The 23,262-nt window shown below is 45.2% G+C and overlaps 1 protein-coding gene across 4 annotated transcripts in view; it reads left to right on the forward strand.

Annotated features, from left to right (window-relative positions):
- Positions 1-5,142: 5,142 nt before the first annotated feature.
- Positions 5,143-23,262, forward strand: part of PROM2 (prominin 2) — an 84,031-nt gene continuing 65,911 nt past the window's right edge. For all 4 annotated transcript variants that reach the window (XM_066593076.1, XM_066593077.1, XM_066593075.1 and 1 more), the window contains exons 1-3: positions 5,143-5,542; positions 8,445-8,494; positions 21,065-21,255. In XM_066593076.1, the coding sequence (XP_066449173.1) occupies positions 5,290-5,542; positions 8,445-8,494; positions 21,065-21,255 (494 nt within the window). In that variant the 5' untranslated portion in view covers positions 5,143-5,289. The remainder of the gene's footprint in view (positions 5,543-8,444; positions 8,495-21,064; positions 21,256-23,262) is intronic.

Genomic DNA, 23,262 nt, shown 5'->3' on the forward strand with positions numbered 1-23,262 from the left:
AGTTGTTTCGCTTCCCAGCAATGACAGGATTGAAGCGCTCGCCACAAGTCCTCCATACTGAAACATGACCATTCTTGGCTCCCAAACATAATCTGGTACCAGTCCATAGTAGTCCAGGTTTCTTGTTTACAACACCACTGCAAATGAAGTCAATGGTGTTGATGTGTTAATGGCAGTACATGTAATGAGCACAAATTTCCTTTTGCTAAGCTCCTGGAAATAGAGAGGTCTGCACTGAAGATGCCATCTGTGTCTGGATGGTGGAGAATGAAACTGTTGAATCTGTTTGTGCTTGTTGGCAGATCAAACAATCCTTTCTACTGGTGGTTTGTCTGGGCCTTCCAGAGCCTGTTCGCTGTGTATGCGTGCCACCCACATAACCACCACTCCCAACACTTCCTAACAGCCTGGTTAGAACGGCCTAGATGGTGGGAAATTTGTTGAAGCGACCTTTCTACTTCTCTCATTTCAATGATTCGCCCCTCTCAAAGTCTGCTAACTGGGCAGAATGTCTTTGAGTGCATCTAGTGGTCAACGATCTCTCAACAAGAAGTCCACTACACAAAAGTAGCCTCTGAGAGTGTTTTTACAAGGCAACGAGGAACGCACTTTTACAGCCTCTGAAGGCCAGACCCAGTGTCTAATTAGACCACAGCTATAATCATTTACATATCTGCCTGAGGGCTCTTTCACACTGGTGAGGGTGATATTGGACTGTGATTCACGACCCGATATTGCACTTGGCACCATGTAAAAGCCCTGTGGATGCAAGGTGTTTTCATGTGAATTCCCACCACGACTGTCACAGCCATGGCAGAGTTCTCCCATTACTTTTAATGGGGCTGGCGCTGCTGACGCTTGCTTCATTAAAAACAATGGGAAATTTCGCAGCTGAATTGGACATGCTGCCATATGTCTTCTCGCATAGCATCGCAACGCGGTGCCATGCAAGAAAACATCGCTAATTTGAATGAACCCATTCAAAAGAATGGGCTTCATATTTGTGCGTTGCAACTCACAAATCTCGTTCGATTTTCACGCCAGTGTGAAGGCAGCCTGAGACATCATTGCAGGAAGAGTTTTGCAGCCAGCCGACATTTCTATCTGGGCGCATTATATTTTCGTAAATGAGTGTATAATTTGTCTGTGGCTTCGTTGGTGGTTCATGACACAAGCAAGACAAAGTTGTGTCTGATGTTTATTCTATTAGTTGCAGTATGCATTCCAACCAGACACGCTTCTTATTGCTTCCCAATATTTTATACCTTAGTGTACACAAGTCCTCTCCATCAACCATTGTCCAAAGTGGCCCTAGCTTTTTCACTGCATTTATAGAAGCCGTGATGTTGGGGCAGAAAAGGCTTATCCAAAATGTTGTGCAAGTAAACAAATGGAAAGTGGCCATTAGCACAGTTTAGCTCTTCACTCCAACTGCATGATAATATTTTTCCTGGCATGGTGCTTGCATTCTCTTTGACTATGAATATATGGGTGTTTCTGTATATATATATATATATATATATATATATATATATATATATATATATATACATATCTGTGATCAATGTAACTTGCTAAACCTGTTTTTAAGCAACTACAATGCGGATGACATGCTGCATTATTCTCTAATGACATTCCATTTATCATCTATTGGCCATTGTGTAAGTCGGGGCTGAGCTCATCATCTGTCACTAGGTTTGTAGTTATGATTCTTGTCAGTTCTTAGTGCACTTTATATTCTTATACCATGTATAATAGTCCTGCATGCTGAGAGATCAGTTTTACGTACAAAGCATATAGCCTTTCAACTACTGTATTTATGTAGATAGTATTTATTTACCATTTGTGGTCGTTATTACGGCAATGGCTGATTAGTATATCTCACTGCTCTGTAGCTCCAATTTACAGTGTTTTATCTAGGGATAAACGTCCAGAGCACTATGTGAAATGTTTCCATATATACTAAACTCATAATCACTTTCCATATGTCCTACTAGACCAGGGGCATCAAAAGAGGCCTAGGGGCACATGGCGAGAACATTGTTCTTCCGCTTTACAAGTCACTGGTCAGACCACGCATGGAATATTGTGGACAGTTTTGGGCACCGGTACTCTAGAAGGACATATCAGAGCTTGAGCGGGTACAAAGGTGGGCAACTAAAGTAATAAATGGAATGGGCGGACTACAATACCCAGAATTCGAGTTGTTCAGTTTAGAAAATATATCAGGGGACAATACAGAGATCTATACCATCATCTATTTATACCCAGGACTGTGATGGTAACAAGGAGGTATCCACTATGTCTAGAGGAAAGAAGGTTTCTACACCGACATAGAAGGGGTTCTTTACTGTAAGAGCAGTGGGACTATGGAACTCTCTGTCTGAGGATGGTGGAGATGGGAAACTTACTAAAGGTACAAGAGTGACCTGGACGCCTTTCCTGAGTGATGCAATATTACATGTTATATCACTGATTACTTCAGAAGAGTTGGTGATCCGGGGATTATTCTGATTTCCAGATTGGAGTCGGGAAAGAATTTTCTTTCCCTAAGATTAGGAAAATTGGCTTCTACCTCATTGGTGTTTTACTGTTTTTGCCTTCTTCTGGTTTAACATTGCAGGAAATTAAACTGTATTGAAAATGAAAATATGAATTACAGCGCTCATTAGAGATATGTGGGAAGAAGGAGTTGAACTCACCCAGCAGAATATCTTGTATATGAATCTTATGGAGTCCACGTCCAAGCAATGGATATAGGAGATTCGGTTTTTATTTTAATAAAAGAAGTTACAATGTGGGTCCCAAGACGATGACCCACTGCATAAAAAGCGAAGGTGCAACGCGTTTCGGATAGCTAAGATAGCTTTTTTCAAAGCACACAATAATACCCACATATTTTTGAAACACTAGATGCTGCCCCAAAGTTTCCTCAGTTGTTTTGTATGGAAGATGTTCAATTATATAATGTCGGTGATCAAGAGATCCAAAGAATCAACCAGACAACACTGACATATCCTAAAAACGGAAGAAGGTTCTTTTAATTAACAAGACCAACTCATTGACCCGCCGTACACATTTGACAGTAAAGTGTCCCATATAAAACATAAAGCAATAAGGATTGAAAAGCCAATGCAAAAATTAACATACAATACAATAAAATCACCTGAGAGCTGCTATTACAATAGGTTTCGATGACAGAACATTATCATGTATCAGTAAGAACAAGTTGTTCCAAGCTCAGAGACTCTTTACTCAAATGCAGGGAGTTATAGAACTTTACCGATTGACATGTCATAAATATCTGTCATTGTCTAGGGGTAAATAACAACCATTTTAAGGGAACTTATCAGCTCAAAAGTGCTGTTCAAACTGCAGGCATGATCATATAGAGCAGGAGGAGCAGAGCAGATTGATATATAGTTTTATGGGGAAAGATTCAGTATAACTTGAATTTTATTTATTCAAACCTCTGCTCATTCTTAGCTTTGTGGTCCAGTGGGCGGAGCTATCAATCATTGACAGCTATTTCTCTATGTACCCTTATACATAGATTGCTTCCAATCACTGATAGGACCGCCCACTGGACCTCTAAGCCCAGAAAGAGCAGATATTTAAATTCATAAAACGCATATTATACTTTAATCTTTCACCCTAAAACTATATATTAATCTGCTCAGCTCCTCCTGGTCTATAACATGCTGCCTGCAGTTTGGAAAGCATGTTGAAGCTGACAGGTACCCTTTAAATCCTATTGTAAAAAAATATATATTCTCCCCTCCCCCTCTCCCTTTTCCCTCCCATTATCCAAACCCTCCTTCCTTTTGTATATTCAAGTTAAGGCCCATTTACACAGAACGATGATCGCTCAAAATTCGTTCAAACGATAGTTTGAGTGACAGTTTTGAGCGATCATCTTTGCATATCTCTAAATAGCTAATTAGCTACTTAAGAGTTATGCAGGCAGAGCGGGATACTGCTGCAATAAATCTAAGAACAAAGCAACTGTTTTGTATATGCAAACAGTTGCTTTGTTCTTAGAGCTTTCAGCTGGTGTCTCGCTGAGAACTGCCAGCGGGATACCAGCTGAAAGAATACTATCAGCGCCGCCCACTGAGAAAATCAACATGCAGCGCTGATAAGAGTCATCAGTGATTTCTAGCTTGCTTATGATTATCACTCAAAAGATGGTTTTTTAGCGAATTTTGAGTGATAATCGTTGTGTCTAAATGGGCCTTTAATAGTCCAATTCCAAGATTGTTCCAGGACTTAAAAGAGAGGATTTTACTATAACTTGCTTTTCTGCTATGTCTTTTTCTCTCTTTTCTCCTAATCCGTATGACTGCAAGCAGCATTTGCCTTTGCTATGTACTAACGTAACTGAAATTTATTACAAAAGATGTCTTCTGCATTACTGTAATCTCATAAATCTTTAATAAAAATTACAGTTAGAAAAAAATCTTCTCCATGGTATCATAATGTAAAACGTAAAAGTGTAACCCTCGCCATAGGCTTTTGGAGATATCTTATTAATTGAAACCAGAGCTGTGTGTACGTTACTAGGCTAACGCTGAACCTTATCGACTTACCTAAAGCCATAAAAATTACTTAGAACTAAGATGGAGCTTTCCATACAGTTTGTAAAAGATAAAGATTCATCTCATCCAGGCCTCCTCCACCTAAAAGACCACCTACAGGGGTAGCAGCAAACAAACTAAGTATTAGGAGCAAACAAACCAAGCCCCTTTTATTTTCCTAAACTTTTTGGAAAGGAGGCAACAGAAAATGATGCCTTCCTGAGATAGAAGGCTTCTTTGTCATTCTTGGAATGTGATAAAAGCCAAGACAAAAATGGAGGACCATTGTGAGGATTAAGCAATAACTTCCTTAATGTAAAGCAGCCAACACCATGAACACTCTCCATTATTTAGGTACTTCCTCTAAATAAATTTGCCTTACCACATAATGATCCTCACTCAGGAATGTAGAAAGTTAAAGAGACTTTGCTTACGACTGGAGATAATAATTAGGCATCAGACTCACCTGTCCATCCCCAGATATTTGTGACTCAGCAGAGAAGGTTGTGCCTTGGATGCTCTTGCAGAATTCTGGGCCTGTCCTAACACAAACAGGTACATCAGGTTCATCAGCGCAGTATCCCAGTAGTGTCTGTGTTTTCAGCTCTGACCAATCTCAGATGTTTTTGATGTTACAAAGGAGAAGAAGACCCAAGGAGTCTGAAGAATGAAATTGCAAAGATCTGGCTGGTGACAAAGCCGAATATAGAAGATGGGTTCCCTGGATTTTAGGATAGGGCGGTTGGACGTCTTGTACTGGTTACTCTGTCTCCAGTTCTTCAATATGGGCTTGGTGGCTCCTCAGACGTGTGAGTTAGTTACCGACTCTGGAGTGTTACAATTTGACACAGTGGAAAATGATCAAAATATTTCTATGATGAAGCGAGATTTTGGTGAAATTAGCCCACTCTATAGCATGCAAAATTTGTTTCTGAATGCCGTCCAGCCAAACCCCTTCCCAAAAGGTAAGGCTACTGAAAACCTGTTTGTTAAATATTGATCGACAGGATGCACATACTGTATGGGTCTTCTGAAATGCAGAAATGTTTTTAGTCTACCATATTAAAGATATGGTGACCCATGTTAGTGGTGCTCAACTATGAGACCCCAAATAACTCCATGACATCTTATAGGGACCCTAAAGAAGGACATTTGGAGTAGTAATTCGGTTCAGAGTTTTTTTTACTGCTGTATAGGGAGTATAATAGAAACAATATCAGAAGAAGAATAACTTCTTGTACTGTAACTTTGTATAATGATCTATATTTGATCTTATATGTAGATGTGCATTACTATATGAGAAATAACTGAAACAGAATGCTTATAGGGGTTGTGTGAGGATGGCAACTCCTGTCCATACATTATGTCCTACTAGGGCATATGGACACCATAGATAGTGGAATCCCTCCTCTTACAACGAAAATGCTTTTTTTTTTTAATGTCAACTCTTTAGTCCATTGGCAGTGTCTCTGTATTGCAAATCATGTCCAAAAAGATGAACACATTACTTGGCTATTTCCATTAGTCCCATAGACATTAAATAGAGTAACAGTCCACATACTCAACAGCCACTCAATTCAGATCCCTCCTCACTGCTGTCATGTCCTGTTTCGGTGACTGGTGGCCGTCCCAGCAGTGGGGACCCCAGTAATCAGACATTTATCACCTGTTGATAGGTAATAAATGTCCATTGTGACACATCTTGTTGGATACAGTGATTTGAGGTCATTACCGACTTGTGTGCCTCTGAAGCCCTGCAGATAGTGTTTTATAATGTCTTGCTGGGGCTAAATGAATTAAATCTACTATACAATGCCATGTAGGCTATGGTCATAGACTTGTAGGACTAAAGACCGGGTTATCTTATTGTACAAAATGAACACAAAATCCTTTTTACCAGTCATGCATTAACTTGCAGTAGTCTGATGGGATTGAATATCAATTAGTGCTCTTGCTCTACATAACAGTAAGCCAAAAAGAAGATGGAGCCATGCTGAGTTGGCTGTTTGTTTCTTCTATGCACCAGAATAACCCAATGAGCTTAAAAAAAAACCCCAATGTGGCACATTTACTAAAATCATGTGCCGGGCTTACAGTAGTGACCACAAGAGTAAGGCTTGGTTCAGATCTAATTATTGGCTCTGTCCAGGGGCCCCTTCAAGGTTTCCGTTTGAAGTCCCTGGTTTCTGTTTATTTCCATTATTTTGTGCCAGAAAGAATAGAATGGTGTATGGCATCGTTCTTTTGGCAAAAAATTGTGGAATTGAACAGGAAACTCCTGAAACGGAGACCTACTGTTCTCCGTTTCAGCAGTTTTTAATAATAGGTGAGATAGGTCCCATTCAGGAGTTCTATTTTCGGGTTTTTAACAGAAACCATGACTATATCCCTGGACAGGGACAACAATGGGATCTGAACCACAAAAAAGATGAGACAAACTTATTAAGAGGCACACAACTCTTACTGAATGTGTTGCTTCTCGACCGTCCCATGCTCCAAAAACTCTACGACAGCTATGAGTTAGTGTAGAACAGTGCTGTAACTTACATTAAAGGGGTTGTCTCGCGAAATCAAGTGGGGGTATACACTTCTGTATGGCCATATTAATGCACTTTGTAATATACATCGTGCATTAAATATGAGCCATACAGAAGTTATTCACTTACCTGCTCCGTTGCTAGCGTCCTCGTCTCCATGGTTCCGTCTAAATTCGCTGGCGGCTTGCTTTTTTAGACGCGCTTGCGCAGTCCGGTCTTCTGCTCTGAGCATGAGCCGCTTCAGTGTGCTCGCCGCTACAGCTCTTCTGCGCATGCGCAGACGAGCTGTATCTTCTCGGGAGCGTGCTGGAGCGGCCATTCTGCTACCATCCTCTGTTAGAGGAAGGTGCAGAAACTGGAGCCGCCCAGCTGAGAAGCCCAGCCCAGCAGCCAAGCCGCCCAGCCCAGCCCAGCCACCCAGGTAAGTGATGGGTGACGGACTGACGGGGGTGACGCGTGACTGACTGCCGCTGTGGCCCCGGAGCCTAGCGCTGGGCCCCAGAGCCTACCGCTGGGCCCTGGAGCCTACCGCTGGGCCCTGGAGCCTACCGCTGGGCCCGGGAGCCTACCGCTGGGCCCCGGAGCCTACCGATGGGGAGCCGGGGCCTACCGCTGGGCCCCGGGGTCTACCTTTGCGCCCAGGGGCATACCGCTGGGGAGCCGGGGCCTGCCGCTGGGGAGCCGGGGCCTACCGCTGGGGAGCCGGGGCTAGCGCGGGGAAGCCGGGGCTAGTGCGGGGGAGCCGGGGGCTAGCGCCGGTTACCTGCTGCATGGCGGTGGGTGACTGGTCGGCCGCGTTCAATCCCGGGGTCCGGTCGGCGGCTGCGGGGCGTCTGGTTGTCAGGGAGACACAGCTGGTAGCGTCTCGGGAGCGTGCACGTCGGGCTACAGCAAGCGACGGGAAAAGAGCCGGCGGCCATTTTGGGGAAACTTTTTATAAGTTGCTGAAACGCTGGAACTGTAAGTACAAACCAGCTAGAAAAGTCATTTACAGGGGGGCTTAGTAATGTATGCTTAATTAGGGGGACTGGGCAAAAAAAAAATTTCACTGCTTCCTCAAGACAACCCCTTTAACCAAAAAAATTTATTTTCTTTGCACAAGTATGACTTGCACAAATACTTGTGACTTTTTTTTATACCAGAAATCTGGTACACTGGCCTTATTAAATTTCCCCCTGGTAAGCTTACCTTCAGTCCTATGAAAAACCTCATATAAAACACATCATGACAAACTCAACGTTTCTACATTTGTACATTAAATTCATTGGATTGGAAAGTTATTGCTTTAATGCATGTATTCCAAGTATATATCTTGTGTTTTATATTCTAGAACTACTACGTTCGCTTTTCAAAAATTCCTCAAATTTGGAAATTTCTCAGGTGAGTAAATTATTTGAAAGTAAAAAGATATTTTCTAAGGCCTAAAATGCATTTGGGCAGATGAAGGAGGTGTTCACACATAGTGGATTTAGTGTGGATTTTCCACAGCAGAAAAGTTTGCATCAGAACTGAATCAAAATTTACAGGATTCAGGGTGGATTTTGATGCAGATATGCAGCAGACTTCACCCTTCATTTGAAAAATCTGAACCATATCTGCTATGTATAAACGCACCCTTATGAAAACTAGCATAGAGCTAAATGATCCTGTAAATTGATACATCTAAGCAAGTAGGATACTTGGCTGCATAACCAGTAGAAATAGGGGGATTGAATCCTGCTGTATTGAGCTCTGGTGAGACCCGATCTGGAATACTGTATTCGGTTATGGAAAACTCAACTACAGAAAGACATTGATAAAACAGAATGAGACGAAAGACGGGCTAGAAATATAGTGGAATAGCAAAACTTATTAGAAAAGACTTCCAGCCTGTATGAAAGGGAAAAGAGGGACATGATGCAGACCTTTATATATGTTACAAGAGGAGAGAAGGGAGAGGAGGACATGATGGAAACCTATATATATATTACAGGAAGGGAGAAGGGAACATGATGGAAACCTTTATATATGTTACAGGTGGAGAGAAGGGAGAGGAGGGACATGATGGAAACCTTTATATATGTTACAGGAGGAGAGAAGGAAGAGGGGGACATGATGGAATCCTTTATAGATGTTACAGGAGGAGAGAAGGGAGAGGGGGAATATGATGGAAACCTTTATGTATGTTACAGGAGGAGAGAAGGGAGAGGGAGACATGATGGGAACCTTTATATGTTACAGGAGGAGAGAAGGGAGAGGGGAGACATGTTGGAAACCTTTATATATGTTACAGGAGGAGAGAAGGGAGAGGGAGACATGATGGAAACCTTTTATATATGTTACAGGAGGAGAGAAGGGAGAGGGGGAATATGATGGAAACCTTTATATATGTTACAGGAGGAGAGAAGGGAAAGGAGGACATGATGGAAAACTTTATGTATGTTACAGGAGGAGAGAAGGGAGAGGGACATGATGGAAGCCTTTATATATGTTATAGGAGGAGAGAAGGGAGGGGGAGACATGATGGAAACCTTTATATATGTTACAGGAGGAGAGAAGGGAGAGGGGGAATATGATGGAAACCTTTATGTATGTTACAGGAGGAGAGAAGGGAGAGGGGAGACATGATGGGAACCTTTATATGTTACAGGAGGAGAGAAGGGAGAGGGGAGACATGTTGGAAACCTTTATATATGTTACAGGAGGAGAGAAGGGAGAGGGAGACATGATGGAAACCTTTTATATATGTTACAGGAGGAGAGAAGGGAGAGGGGGAATATGATGGAAACCTTTATATATGTTACAGGAGGAGAGAAGGGAAAGGAGGACATGATGGAAAACTTTATGTATGTTACAGGAGGAGAGAAGGGAGAGGGACATGATGGAAGCCTTTATATATATTATAGGAGGAGAGAAGGGAGGGGGAGACATGATGGAAACCTTTATATATGTTACAGGAGGAGAGAAGGGAGAGGGGGAATATGATGGAAACCTTTATGTATGTTACAGGAGGAGAGAAGGGAGAGGGGAGACATGATGGGAACCTTTATATGTTACAGGAGGAGAGAAGGGAGAAGGGAGACTTGATGGAAACCTTTATGTATGTTACAGGAGGAGAGAAGGGAGAGGGGAGACATGATGGGAACCTTTATATGTTACAGGAGGAGAGAAGGGAGAGGGGAGACATGATGGGAACCGTTATATGTTACAGGAGGAGAGAAGAGAGAGGAGGACATGATGGAAACCTTTATATATGTTACAGGAGGGGAGAGAGGGGACATGATGGAAGCCTTTATATATGTTACAGGAGGAGAGAAGGGAGAGGGGGACATGATGGAAACCTTTATATATGTTACAGGAGGAGAGAAGGGAAAGGAGGACATGATGGAAATCTTTATGTATGTTACAGGAGGAGAGAAGGGAGAGGAGGGACATGATGGAAACCTTTATATATGTTACAAAAGGGGATAAGGGAGAGGAGGGACATGATGGAAATCTTTATGTATGTTACAGGAGGAGAGAAGGGAGAGGAGGGACATAATGGAAACCTTTATATATGTTACAGGAGGAGAGAAGGGACAGGGAGGACATGATGGAAACCTTTATATATGTTACAGGAGGAAAGAAGGAAGAGGGGAGACATGATGGGAACCTTTATATGTTACAGGAGGAGAGAAGGGAGAGGGGGGACATGATGGGAACCTTTATATGTTACAGGAGGGGAGAAGGGAGAGGGGAGACATGATGTGAACCTTTATATGCTACAGGAGGAGAGAAGAGAGAGGAGGACATGATGTAAACCTTTATATATGTTACAGGAGGGGAGAGGGGGGACATGATGGAAGCCTTTATATATGTTACAGGAGGAGAGAAGGGAGAGGGGAGACATAATGGAAACCTTTATATATGTTACGGGTGGAGAGAAAGAAGAGGGGAGACATAATGGAAACCTTTAAGAGATGAGCGAGCACCAAAATGCTCGGGTGCTCGTTACTCGGGACGAAATTATCGCGATGCTCGGGGGTTCGTTTCGAATAACGAACCCCATTGAAGTCAATGGGCGACCCGAGCATTCTTGTATTTCGCCGATGCTCGCTAAGGTTTTCATGTGTGAAAATCTGGGCAATTCAAGAAAGTGATGGGAACGACACAGCAACGGATAGGGCAGGCGAGGGGCTACATGTTGGGCTGCATCTCAAGTTCACAGGTCCCACTATTAAGCCACAATATCGGCAAGAGTGCCCCCCCCCCCCCTCCCAACAACTTTTACTTCTGAAAAGCCCTCATTAGCAATGCATACCTTAGCTAAGCACCACACTACCTCCAACAAAGCACAATCACTGCCTGCATGACACTCCGCTGCCACTTCTCCTGGGTTACATGCTGCCCAAACCCCCCCCCCCCCCCACAGCGCACACCAAAGTGTCCCTGCGCAGCCTTCAGCTGCCCTCATGCCACACCACCCTCATGTCTATTTATAAGTGCGTCTGCCATGAGGAGGAACCGCAGGCACACACTGCAGAGGGTTGGCACGGCTAGGCAGCGACCCTCTTTAAAAGGGGCGGGGCGATAGCCCACAATGCTGTACAGAAGCAATGAGAAATATAATCCTGTGCCACCGCCATCAGGAGCTGCACACGTGGGCATAGCAATGGGGAACCTATGTGCCACACACTATTCATTCTGTCAAGGTGTCTGCATGCCCCAGTCAGACCGCGGTTTTTAATTCATAGACACAGGCAGGTACAACTCCCTATTGTGAAGTCCCTGTGGACCGACAGCATGGGTGGCTCCCTGGAACCCACCGGCGGTACATAAAAATATCCCATTGCATTGCCCAACACAGCTGAGGTAGTAATGTCGTGCTTAATGCAGGTGGGCGTCGGGTATGCATGCCCCAGTCTGACTGGGGTTCTTTAGAAGTGGAAACAGATGCATTTATAATTCCCTGTGGACCCACAGCATGGGTGGGTGCCAGGAAGCCACCGGCGGTACATAAAAATATCCCATTGCATTGCCCAACACAGCTGAGGTAGTAATGTCGTGCTTAATGCAGGTGGGCTTCGGCCCACACTGCATGCCCCAGTCTGACTGGTAATATGTACCTTAACAGTAACCTCGTTGGTGGTAATGTGGTGGTGACTGCGGACCTGGTAGCGCGGTTTTATGTAGTTGGTTTTCGGAATGTGGCCAGGATTAAGTGGGCCGTGGCGGGGGGATGGTGGTGGTGCTCTCTTGTTGTGTCGTTAAAGGTGAAATTCTTGGACTGCCACCAGACGGACCAATGGAAAGGTATTTGCCAAGAATGTTTTCATTGTTGGAGGAGGAGGGGGATGTTTTGGAGGCACTATGTGTCCTCTACACGTGTCCGTGGTTATATGCACCTTAACAGTAACAGCGTTGGTGGGAAATGGCCTCGCCGCCATCATGTCTTTGTGAAGCTTCTGTTTCCACACCCCAGTGACATACCATTAGCAGCGGTATGGGCAGAGCCCAGAATTAATAACATTTCAGCGGTAGCATTAGGGACAGGCCCCACTAACATATCACTAGCAGCAGTATAGGGGGAGCGCAGTCTTAGTTCCATTTCAGTAATAGTAGCACTCAAGACAGGCCCCAGTAACATTCCCATTGCAGCAGTTTAGGGAGATAACAGTCTCTTTCACATTTCAGTAGCTGCAGTATAGACAAGGCCCCAGTTACATTTATGTAGCTAAAGTGTAGGCCAACCCCACACACCTTTCTGTACCATGAGTGCAGGTGAAGAACATAGAAATTACTATGATTAAACTGTAGGTGAGGGCCCAAAAAAATTGGTGTACCAACAGTAGTAATGTACCTCAGAAAAAATTGGCCATGCCCAACCAAGATGGCAGGTGAAACCCATTAATTGCTTTGGTTAATGTGGCTTAAGTGGTAACTAGGCCTGGAGGCAGCCCAGTTTAACGAAAAATTGGTTCAAGTTAAAGTTTCAACGCTTTTAAGAGCATTGAAACGTATAAAAATTGTTTAGAAAAATTATATGAGTGAGCCTTGTGGCCCTAAGAAAAATTGCCCGTTCGGCGTGATTACGTGAGGTTTCAGGAGGAGGAGCAGGAGGAGGAGGAGGAATATTATACACAGATTGATGAAGCAGAAATGTCCCCGTTTTGGATGGTGAGAGAGAACGATGCTTCCATCCGCGGGTGCAGCCTACGTATTGTTTAGGTATCGCTGCTGTCCGCTGGTGGAGAAGAAAAGTCTGGGGAAATCCAGGCTTTGTTCATCTTTATGAGTGTAAGCCTGTCGGCACTGTCGGTTGACAGGCGGGTACGCTTATCTGTGATGATTCCCCCAGCCGCACTAAACACCCTCTCTGACAAGACGCTAGCCGCAGGACAAGCAACGAACTCCCTCACCATCCTTTTACAGTGCTCCCGCCGACTCAGCCTTGACTGGGGAGCGGTGACACAGTCTTGCTGGGGAGCCATAAAGCTGTCCAGGGCCTTAAAGACTGTTGCACTGCCTGTGCTGTACATGCTGCTCGATCTCCGCACCTCCCCTGCTACCTGGCCCTCGGAACTGCGCCTTCTGCCACTAGCGCTGTCGGATGGGAATTTTACCATCAGCTTGTCCGCCAGGGTCCTGTGGTATAGCAACACTCTCGAACCCCTTTCCTCTTCGGGAATGAGAGTGGAAAGGTTCTCCTTATACCGTGGGTCGAGCAGTGTGTACACCCAGTAATCCATAGTGGCCAGAATGCGTGTAACGCGAGGGTCACGAGAAAGGCATCCTAACATGAAGTCAGCCATGTGTGCCAGGGTACCTGTATGCAACACATGGCTGTCTTCACTAGGAAGATCACTTTCAGGATCCTCCTCCTCCTCCTCCTCCTCAGGCCATACACGCTGAAAGGATGACAGGCAAGCAGCATGGGTACCGTCAGCAGTGGGCCAAGCTGTCTCTTCCCCCTCCTCCTCATCCTCCTCATGCTCCTCCTCCTTCTCCTGAACGCGCTGAGATATAGACAGGAGGGTGCTCTGACTATCCAGCGACATACTGTCTTCCCCCGGCTCTGTTTCCGAGCGCAAAGCGTCTGCCTTTATGCTTTGCAGAGAACTTCTCAAGATGCATAGCAGAGGAATGGTGACGCTAATGATTGCATCATCGCCGCTCACCACCTGGGTAGACTGCTCAAAGTTTCGAAGGACCTGGCAGATGTCTGCCAACCAGGCCCACTCTTCTGAAAATAATTGAGGAGGCTGACTCCCACTGCGCCGCCCATGTTGGAGTTGGTATTCCACAATAGCTCTACGCTGCTCATAGAGCCTGGCCAACATGTGGAGCATAGAGTTCCACCGTGTGGGCACGTCGCACAGCAGTCGGTGCACTGGCAGAGTAAACCGATGTTGCAGGGTCCGCAGGGTGGCAGCGTCCGTGTGGGACTTGCGGAAATGTGCGCAGAGCCGGCGCACCTTTACGAGCAGGTCTGACAAGCGTGGGTAGCTTTTCAGAAAGCGCTGAACCACCAAATTAAAGACGTGGGCCAGGCATGGCACGTGCGTGAGGCTGCCGAGCTGCAGAGCCGCCACCAGGTTACGGCCGTTGTCACACACGACCATGCCGGTTGGAGGCTCAGCGGCGCAAGCGAGACAGAGGTTGCGTTGGAGGAGGAGGAGGGTGCTTTAGTGGAGGAAGTATACACCGCCGCAGATACCACCACCGAGCTGGGGCCCGCAATTCTGGGGGTGGGTAGGACGTGAGCGGTCCCAGGCTCTGACTCTGTCCCAGCCTCCACTAAATTCACCCAATGTGCCGTCAGGGAGATGTAGTGGCCCTGCCCGCCTGTGCTTGTCCACGTGTCCGTTGTTAAGTGGACCTTGGCAGTAACCGCGTTGGTGAGGGCGCGTACAATGTTGCGGGAGACGTGGTCGTGCAGGGCTGGGACGGCACATCGGGAAAAGTAGTGGCGACTGGGAACTGAGTAGCGCGGGGCCGCCGCCGCCATCATACTTTTGAAGGACTCCGTTTCCACAACCCTATACGGCAGCATCTCAAGGCTGATAAATTTGGCTATGTGGACGGTTAACGCTTGAGCGTGCGGGTGCGTGGCGGCGTACTTGCGCTTGCGCTCAAACACTTGCGCTAGCGACGGCTGGACGGTGCGGTGCGAGACATTGCTGGATTGGGCCGAGGACAGCGGAGGTGAGGGTGTGGGTGCAGGCCAGGAGACGTTAGTGCCTGTGTCCTCAGAGCGGGGTTGGATCTCAGTGGCAGGTTGGGGCACAGGGGGAGAGGCAGCGGTGCAAACCGGAGGCGGTGAACGGCCTTCGTCCCACCTTGTGGGGTGCTTGGCCATCATATGTCTGCGCATGCTGGTGGTGGTGAGGCTGTTGGTGGTGGCTCCCCGGCTGATCTTGGCGCGACAAAGGTTGCACACCACTGTTCGTCGGTCGTCAGGCGTCTCTGTGAAAAACTGCCAGACCTTAGAGCACCTTGGCCTCTGCAGGGTGGCATGGCGCGAGGGTGCGCTTTGGGAAACAGTTGGTGGATTATTCGGTCTGGCCCTGCCTCTACCCCTGGCCACCGCACTGCCTCTTGCAACCTGCCCTGCTGCTGCCCTTGCCTCCCCCTCTGAAGACCTGTCCTGAGTAGGCGTTGCAAACCAGGTGGGGTCAGTCACCTCATCGTCCTGCTGCTCTTCCTCAGAATCCTCTGTGCGCTCCTCCCTCGGACTTACTGCCCTTACTACTACCTCAGTGATAGACAACTGTGTCTCATCGTCATCGTCCTCCTCACCCACTGAAAGGTCTTGAGACAGTTGCCGGAAGTCCCCAGCCTCATCCCCCGGACCCCGGGAACTTTCCAATGGTTGGGCATCAGTGACGATAAACTCCTCTGGTGGGAGAGGAACCACTGCTGCCCAATCTGAGCAGGGGCCCGAGAACAGTTCCTGGGAGTGTTCCCGCTCCTGAGCATGTGTCATTGTAGTGGAGTGAGGAGGCTGGGAGGAAGGAGGAGCAGCAGACAGAGGATTCGGATTTGCAGCAGTGGACGGCGCAGAACTGTGGGTGGACGATAGGTTGCTCGAAGCACTTTCTGCCATCCACGACAGGACCTGCTCACACTGCTCATTTTCTAATAAAGGTCTCCCGCGTGGATCCATTAATTGTGCGATGAATGTGGGGACGCCAGAAACGTGCCTCTCTCGTAATCGCGCAGCAGTCGGCTGCGATACACCTGGATCAGGAGTTCGGCCTGTGCCCACACCCTCACTTGGCCCTCCGCGTCCTCGGCCGCGTCCACGTCCTCTAGGCCTACCCCTACCCCTCAGCATGCTGTATTACCAGTGATTTGATTTCCCAGGCAGGAAATAAATTGGCGCAAGCCTGCTGTTAAACTTAGCTGGCTGCGTATGATTTTTGTTTACGTTCTCCACCCACCACACACGTACCCAGAACGCTGAGGACTGTCAGAGTCAGGCCAAATAGAATGTTTTCCCTTTTTTTTAAAGGAAAGGCCCACTGCGTATATTCAATCAATAATAAATATGTCTTCTGGCCCTGCAAATGTGTCACAGAACTGCAGGGTTGCAGAGTTATTAACTACAGCAGAGCAGTGATTTCCCAGGCAGGAAATAAATTGGCGCAAGCCTGCAGGCCAAATAGATTTTTTTCCCTTTTTTTTAAAGGAAAGGCCCACTGCGTATATTCAATCAATAATAAATGTGTTGTGGCCCTGCAAATGTGTCACAGAACTGCAGGGTTGCAGAGTTATTAACTACAGCAGAGCGGTGATTTCCCAGGCAGGAAATAAATTGGCGCAAGCCTGCTGTTAAACGTAGCTGGCTGCGTATGATTTATTTACGTTCTCCACCCACCACACACGTACCCAGAACGCTGAGGACTGTCAGAGGCAGGCCAAATAGAATGTTTCCCTTTTTTTTTTAAAGGGAAGGCCCACTGACTATATTTAATCAGATAAGATTAGAAATGTGTTCCACAGAACTGCAGTGTTATATGAAGTGCAGCAGAGCGGTGATTTTTCCCAGGCAGGAAATAAATTGGCGCAAGCCTGCCGTTAAACGTAGCTGGCTTCGTATGATTTCTTTACGTTCTCCACCCACCACACACGTACCCAGAACGCTGAGGACTGTCAGAGGCAGGCCAAATAGAATGTTTCCCTTTTTTTTTTAAAGGGAAGGCCCACTGACTATATTCAATCAGATAAGATTAGAAATGTGTTCCACAGAACTGCAGTGTTATATGAAGTGCCGCAGAGCGGTGATTTTTCCCAGGCAGGAAATAAATTGGCGCAAGCCTGCTGTTAAACGTAGCTGGCTGCGTATGATTTCTTTACGTTCTCCACCCACCACACACGTACCCAGAACGCTGAGGACTATCAGAGGCAGGCCAAATAGAATGTTTCCCTTTTTTTTTAAAGAAAAGGCCCACTGACTATATTCAATCAATAATATATGTCTTCTGGCCCTGCCTACACAATTCTGTCCCTGTAGTATTACTGCAGGGCGCAATGCTCTGCACAGCCGATTTTGAAAAAAAAAAATATGCAACACTGCTAACAGCAGCCTGCACAGTACTACACACGGTTAAATGTGGCCCTAAGAAGGACCATTGGGGTTCTTGAAGCCTACACTCACTCCTAACACTCTCCCTGCCTAACCACCACTTCTGTCCCTGTAGTATTACTGCAGGGAGCAATGCTCTGCACAGCCGATTTTGAAAAAAATAAATAAAAATTGGCAACACTCCTAACAGCAGCCTCAACACTACTGCACACGGATAGATGTGGCCCTAAGAAGGACCGTTGGGGTTCTTGAAGCCTACACTCACTCCTAACACTCTCCCTACAGCAGCTCCAACACAACAGCACTTTCCCTCAGCTAACTCACAACGCATCTGAGGCAAGCCGCGGGAGGGGCCGATTTTTATACTCGGGTGACATCTGATCTCGCCAGCCACTCACAGCAGGGGGGTGGTATAGGGCTTGAACGTCACAGGGGGAAGTTGTAATGCCTTCCGTCTTTCAATTGGCCAGAGCGCGCTAACGTCTCAGAGATGAAAGTGAAAGTAACCCGAACACCGCGTGGTGCTCGTTAAGAGTAACGAGCATCCCGAACACCCTAATATTCGCCCGAGCATCAAGCTCGGACGAGTACGTTCGCTCATCTCTAAAACCTTTACATGTGTTACAGGAGGAGAGAAGGGAACATGATGGAAACCTTTATATATGTTACAAGAGGAGAGAAGGGAGAGGGGGACATGATGGAAGCCTTTATATATGTTACAGGAGGAGAGAAGGGAGAGGGAGACATGATGGAAACCTTTATATATGTTACAGGAAGAGAGAAGGGAGAGGGGGACATGATGGAAACCTTTATATATGTTACAAGAGGAGAGAAGGAAGAGGGGGACATGATGGAAACCTTTATATATGTTACAGGAGGAGAGAAGGGAACATGATGGAAACCTTTATATATGTTACAGGTGGAGAGAAGGGAGAGGAGGGACATGATGGAAACCTTTATATATGTTACAGGAGAAGAGAAGGGAGAGGAGGATAGGCGGAACAGGATGGACACATGTCTTTTTTGGCCTTACATACTATGTTACTATGTAAAATGAAAACAATTAGGAAAAAATAATATTTAGCATTTACTGGCCTTGTTTCCTGCAGTACATTCCCTTTAAACAAATCTCCATAGCATTAAGGCAAGTGTATCTCCAAGATATCGGACATGTGCAGCAGGTATACTGGAATGTGCTGACCAACAAGTGCTGCAAATTGAGTGCTGTATGCTGCTCAGAAAACAAAGTTGTCGTGTAAAGTTGAGGTCCCAGGACTCTGCTGGACTCTATGGGAAATAAGCAACTCATCATGACTATTTTGACATTGTACACCGCTCTGCATAAGCATCTCTTCTCCTCATATTACATATATTCACATATATGCAAGACATAGATATTAACCCTTTCCAATCCAATTTGTATGCTGGTTTTTCTAGGGGGCTTACTCTTTTTCTACTGTTATACAACAGCGCCATATGCTGGCTAAAGCCAGTACTGCATGAGGTGAGACATTGGATAGGCTCCGACAGCAGAGAGGCTGGCAATATACAGTAAAAGAACCCCGACGGGCATCTTCCAGCATCGGAGGTGTAAAGCCTTAAATCATAATGTCTTCAGAGGTCAGACAGTGGATTGGAAAGGGTTAAACAGATGCCTCTGTAAGATGCCTATAATGAAATCTGTCATCTATAAGGTTCCATTGTGAAAGCATAAACCTATGTCTTACTGGATACAACTCTATGGAATATTGTAGTCTACTACGCTTTTCAATCCCCCTTTATTCAGTGGTATACTAAGAAATACCGACCAGACAGACGCTAAAAGACACTCCTTTGGCCCGTAGTGGGCTAATATAACCTTATGGACACATTGGTTAAAGGCTAGATCCTGATTACCAACAGTGTTTGGTTAATCTGCTCTTTTAGGCTATGTTTACACATATTGGAAATGCTACAGAATTTTACACACAGGTACAGAATGACTAGACTTGCCATAGCTGAGGCACACCATGTAAAGGCACCCTACAGTATCTAACTCCAAATTATCAGGAGACGATTAGAGAAAGCATTACACAACCATAAACAGATTGCATGTTTACAACACACATGTTGCAAGCATGAAGTACTATACTTTGTGTTTGTTCCTAATCATTGCATCAGCAGGATGGTGAAAGGAACATAAATAATCTTATCTACTGACATTTATCCGGTCTGGAGTGCAGGGGTTTGCTGAAAATGGATGCATAATTCAATTAAAGGGGAGCTGTATAAACCCCCCTTCAATAAGCTCCCTCTAGTGGTGGTGCAGGCATTTAGAAGGTCATTATTTAACTCTTTGGACCCTTTCCTGTATTATTATGTGGAACTGGGCCAAGAGTCATGAAAAGGGAACAGACCCAGCCACTTCTGTTCTTAATGAGACATTTGAACTATAACAGGGACCCAGTTTGTTCTTTTGCAGTAGGGCCCCTGTGCTTCTAAATTTGCCATTAAATCCAGATTACATACCAAGAAATCTCTGTAGACGTGCCGAAAGTTATAGGCTGGAATACTCTCTTAACCTCCACAGGAAGGCTCTGTGCTCACTCTGGTACACCTCTGGAAGCGGGGGGCCTAACTCTGGTACAGTCATAGTTCCCCAGTCCTCATATGTGGGTAGTGGCGTTAGCAAATCCTTATGACCATCTTCTGGCTACATTGGCTTAGTACTTGGCCTTGACCGAAAGTAAGCCTGAGGGGTGGTGCTGTAACAGAGACTCCGGGTGGACAACATTAAATGACTTTGGGTCACTGTGGCAAAAACCTTTAATAAATGATGAAAAACGTGCCAAGTAGTTGAACAAAGGTTCCCGTATCTGGGTGTTAGTAGAACAACAGCCCCGATCACCAGGAATGTCCAATATAATACGGTACCTCTTTGCAGTCTTTTTTGAACTGGTTGGATAAATAGCCCGGATCCCAGGACTGATCACAGTCTGCAGTTCTTTTGCCTACCGGGGACTAGTTTTTCTTGCACAGCAAGTCACAAAGGCAGGAAGGCCTAAACAGACATCTGGCTGTAGAAGAAGGAACCGGTTCCCTAATTATGCCTTTAGGGCTCTGCAACTACTACTCACTACTACGTCTCTTTCTGCTCTGCTTGTAGGGCACTGCAACTCAGGCTTCAATCTCAATAGCTCATTGGTTTGCCCACTTTGCCCACCTTCCAGTCAGTGATGGCACACCAGAGTGATCCGATCTGCAAGCCCTCCCCCTTTTAAAGAGGCAAACGCAGCAAGTCACAGAATGTTGCCAGAAGTATGACCATAATAAACAGTAGAACGTTCCCTTCCAGTATATAGCTTGTTGTGGTGGTTTGTCCTTTGATATCACCAATATACTGATTACATATTTTTTCATTGCAGATTGTGAAGTATGAAGCGGGTTATGTGACCTGTGCTGTGATTACCATCCTTTTCTTCATTTTCATGCTGGCGTTTGGGATAACCTTCTGCGTATTCCAGAATCGTGGACGGAATGTCCTACCATGTGAAGGAGGTGTCTGCCGGCCAACCCCTATATTTATACTGCTCCTCTGTACATTCTGCTTGTTGTTGTAAGTAATCAGATATATACGGTGATGATAGATAGATAGATAGATAGATAGATAGATAGATAGATAGATAGATAGATAGATAGATAGATAGATAGATAGATAGATAGATATGAGGTACATAGATAGATAGATAGATAGATAGATAGATAGATAGATAGATAGATAGATAGATAGATAGATAGATAGATAGATATGGGATAGATAGATAGATAGATAGATAGATAGATATGAGATAGATAGATAGATAGATAGATAGATAGATAGATAGATAGATAGATAGATAGATATGAGGTACATAGATAGATAGATAGATAGATATGGGATAGATAGATAGATAGATAGATAGATAGATAGATATGAGATAGAGAGATAGATAGATAGATATGAGATAGATAGACATAAGATAGATAGATAGATAGATAGATAGATAGATAGATAGATAGATATAGAGTGACATATGAGGTTATTGGCGCACATTTTTCCGTAAATGATACTTACACACGCAATGTGCAGTGAATAGAACCCATTGATGTCAATGGGTTAGTTCTCATGAACGTGTCTTGGACGCGCAATTTATGCACGCGTAAACAAATAGGACCTGCTCTATCTTTCTGCCTATTGCGCAGCAAAGGCCCCCCATAAAAGTCTATAGGAGGTGCACAAATGCGCACTCAATACTCACCCAGATGCGCAATTCCATTAAAAAAAAACAAATATGGACCTATTTTGCCTTTTAAATCTTGCAGGATAAGGGGTGTCGCACGCATGTGAATTGGTACTGCATGTGCAAAATCTACAGTACCATGTGCAAATCTACCTAATTTATGGCGTAAATGCACTGCATTGAAGCGTACGCAATTGCGCATATGACTGCCGCTGAACAACTATCATGCACATAGTCACTCAATAGAGCGAATGTAAGTGACAATTGTTCCATGTAAACATGGCCACCAACCAGGTGACAAACGAGAATTCGTTCACTAGTCGCTTCGTTTCAGCTCACCTAAAAATAGTAACTGAACAACTAATTTATCATCTGGGGTAAAGAGGTAATCGTTGCCTTTCAGCAACTAGCCAACGACTTTGCAGGGAGGTGTTTGCTGGTTGAGTGCGCCTGACAATGAATGCTGATTGGCTCCTGTCTTCTATTTTTATATTTTGCCCTCCTGCTTAATACTCATTAGTTCCCGAAGACACATAGATATGTGTGAGTGATCTTCAACTGAACAGTCCCTGCCGGTCCTCAAAGAACACTCCCTGCTGCGGTCTCTGGTCGGTTTTGGTCTTTGCGGCTGTGGTCTTTCACTATCCACCTGTTTCCCTGAAAATAAGACATACCCTGAAAATAAGACATAGCATGATTTTCCAGAATTTTTGAGGATGCAAAATGATTTTTCAGGCTTTTTGGGATGCTTGAAATATAAGCCCTACTCCAAAATTAAGCCCTGCTAACAGTTAATTTAAAAAGTCAACTTAAATAGTGACCAGGCAGCTATACATGTTAAAAAGTTAAACCTTTTTAAACAAAAATTAATATAAGACGCTGTCTTATTTTCGGGGAAACACGGTAGCATTCGACAGAACACATCATTCAGTGGACTCGGCAACCAATGAACATGCATTAGGGAGGGGGTTAAAATTTTAAATACAATAAGCCAACGATTGATATTTCAGCCCGTGCAAATGCTTCCAACAATTCGTTGAGCGATCACAAAATTGAACAAGTGAACAACAATCACTCATTCGTATGATATAGGAATTATTTTGAGCGACTATTCAGACAATAGTTGTCTCATGTAAAGCCACCCAAAGATGCAGGAAAGCACAATCTGCCAATGCAGATGGTGGACAAAAATATGGAAACACCATAAAAAATGGATGGGAATTTAATCATTAGCATTGAGCTGCCCTTTTGACCCCTGCTTAGCTGAGAGCTTTCCCGCCAAATTTGTGTTTACTTCACCTCTTGCCCTGCTTTGGGTGGTTTTAGGAAGCAGCTGGTAACAG

The sequence above is a fragment of the Eleutherodactylus coqui genome, chromosome 2 (assembly GCF_035609145.1).
Source record: "Eleutherodactylus coqui strain aEleCoq1 chromosome 2, aEleCoq1.hap1, whole genome shotgun sequence".
Classification (NCBI taxonomy): domain Eukaryota; kingdom Metazoa; phylum Chordata; class Amphibia; order Anura; family Eleutherodactylidae; genus Eleutherodactylus; species Eleutherodactylus coqui.